Source organism: Gadus morhua, chromosome 3, assembly GCF_902167405.1.
Source record: "Gadus morhua chromosome 3, gadMor3.0, whole genome shotgun sequence".
NCBI lineage: Eukaryota > Metazoa > Chordata > Actinopteri > Gadiformes > Gadidae > Gadus > Gadus morhua.
The window spans coordinates 2,926,850-2,929,349 of record NC_044050.1 but is presented as its reverse complement, the minus strand read 5'-3'; the positions used below and the strand labels follow the sequence as shown (position 1 = coordinate 2,929,349).

The 2,500-nt window shown below is 45.0% G+C and overlaps 1 protein-coding gene across 1 annotated transcript in view; it reads left to right on the top strand.

Moving 5' to 3' along the window:
- The window catches only part of LOC115539721 (homeobox protein OTX1 B), a 5,986-nt gene that overhangs the window by 251 nt on the left and 3,235 nt on the right, over positions 1 to 2,500 (top strand). Inside the window, exons 1-2 of the mRNA XM_030350497.1 lie at positions 1 to 298; positions 2,053 to 2,235. The exon at positions 1 to 298 is cut by the window's left edge and continues 251 nt beyond it. Of these exons, the coding sequence (XP_030206357.1) occupies positions 2,139 to 2,235 (97 nt within the window). The 5' untranslated portion in view covers positions 1 to 298; positions 2,053 to 2,138. The remainder of the gene's footprint in view (positions 299 to 2,052; positions 2,236 to 2,500) is intronic.

Sequence of the window (2,500 nt, the reverse complement as noted above, 5' to 3'; positions counted from 1 at the left end):
GTTCCCCGCTCCTCGGGTCACATCCCCCGCTCCTCGGGACCCAGTCTGTGCTCCTCGAGACCCATTCCCATTGCTCGGGACCCGTTCCCCGCTCCTCGGACACGTTCCCCGCTCCTCGGGACCCTGTCCGCTCACTTCCAGGACCCGGCACCCGGCACCCGGTCCACTCTTCTTGGGACCCGGTCCGCTCACCTCCCCGGCCGCTACGCAGCTAAACTTCGTGTGGATGTTTAGTGACTCTGGATCTTTGTGGTTTGGTTGCAAAGGGAAATAAAAACATTCAAAAATCGGACGCAAGGTAAGTCAAGGCACTATTATTATTATTATTATTATTATTATTACTATAATATGATATTATGCCATTATTATTGATACTATTATTATAGTATCCCAAAGGAATTTGAAGTAGGTATATTCGCTCAATGGTTCCTTTTTAAATGTTGCATTAAGAAAATTGCACAGAAATGCATAGCCTCGTTTCAAGTTTCAATTATAGTTCTTATAGGCTACCTGAAAAATGATAAGCGATAAATTGAGTCTATTCGGCGGCACATAGTTAGTTTGTTATGTTGGGCCTGTAAAGGTTCAATAAAAAGGTTCTCTTCACAGCCGTCAGAGCAACAGCTTCAGGCATTTCATGCTCAGCTTATCAATGTTAATTAAAACATTGACTTTACGGCTTTTCGTAATGATCCATCTTATTGCCTCAGAGTAAAGGTAGTGCCCGGGTCGGTGCCCTTATGGGGGTCACTTCGTTAGTCAAACGGGACCTTCGAGTCTCAGTAATGCTGTGCTGATAACACACACGCTCGCTTAATGCTCCCCCTGTAGCCTATATTTAATCTGCATGCTAATGACGTTCATTTGCACATAGTTTATGCTATTTACATGAGATTCACCACGTCTCCCGTGGCTATGGAAATGCCGCCGCCGAGTGTTTACGCATCGATACCGAGTGGCCGCACGTCGTTTCCCGCGAGCCCACCGCTCCAGGACGGGGACCCGCGTGGAGCCCCCCGGGAGAGGGGCCCACAGGACCCGTTAAGACCCGTTATGTCGTTCAACCCTTCATACACATGTTAATTACATTACTCCTCACTCCGTTTGTAAAAGTTTTTAACTAAGAGCCGTCGAAGTAAAATTAGGAATTAATTGAGGAGAGAATACAACCCGGATTCCGATTAGGTAACCCTCTCTGAAACTTAAAAATATCATGTGTTAGAATGATGTAAATGTAGGCCTAATTATGATAAAATATGGTTGATCAAAGGTCACGCCAAGGTCTATTACTCCATTGTTCTGATTAAACCCCAGTACAGTCGTTCTGTTCAGCTTGACCTTTCGTTATCTGCTCCTAAAATAACGAATAAAACCGAATTAATTAGGCCTCTAAAAATAATGTATCTGAATATACGCAATAACATAATATTTACTTAATTTTATGGCTCAATAGGTTGATAATTACATATTTAAAAAAAACATTCAAATGAACATTGTTCTTAATTGTAATTAAGAAATATGTGCTTAGTTCAAAATAGCTATTTTATTCTTCCTAGTTTGTTATATGAAGACGTGAATATGGCTTAAGTAATTCAGCACGCCACACCATAGGGCACCTCCTCACTTATCCTTTCATTTGCGTAATAGAATAGAATAACTCTTGATTAGATCGGTTGTGCCTTTATAAACGCGGACAGGCCGCGGTCTGCTGCGCTAAGGCCACAGTGGCGGATGGTTATTATTAACACGTGAAAGTTGCTGCTCAGAAATTAAATATTTCTGGGGCCATGTAACAATTCGGCCAATTTATCAAACATATTTCCAACAAAATACCGTTCGATGCGCAAGCTTTTGATGGCCTCGTTCCTTCACCGTGAGGCCGGGCCCGGGTTTGCCGGGGCGGCCTGGGCCGGGTTGGCCTGGGCCGGGTTGGCCTGGGCCGGTGCGGCCTTCTTGGCCGGTGTTTCGTGTGCCTCTGTTGGGCCTCTTATGGGCGGTGTATGAGAGTGTCTTTGGATCTGCTCTACAACCAGTCATTTTCTCTCCGAACAGGAACTCTCAGGACCTCCACTCCCGGGCCCATCGAGCCTCTGACCCGCAGCTTGTGCTCCGGTCCCGGTCCCTGTCCCAGTGCGAGAATGATGTCATACCTCAAACAGGCACCTTACGGCATGAACGGCCTGGGGCTCAGCGGGGCGGCCATGGACCTGCTGCACCCGTCCGTCGGCTATCCCGGTAAGAAGCATTACATCACAGCCCGCCCCGTGTCCCGTCAGTCAGACCCCATCGGATGTTTGAGGAGTTCGGACAGGGACAAATAGCCTACAATAACAATATTAAGTAAATTAAATATTTCTATAGGCCTATAGCCTATATTAATTGACTATATACTATATATATTTTTCTATACATGTAGGACCTATTTTATATTGATACTGTATACACAAATATGCAGAGATATATATATGTATTCTGACATTATAAATCGCTTTATATAGGC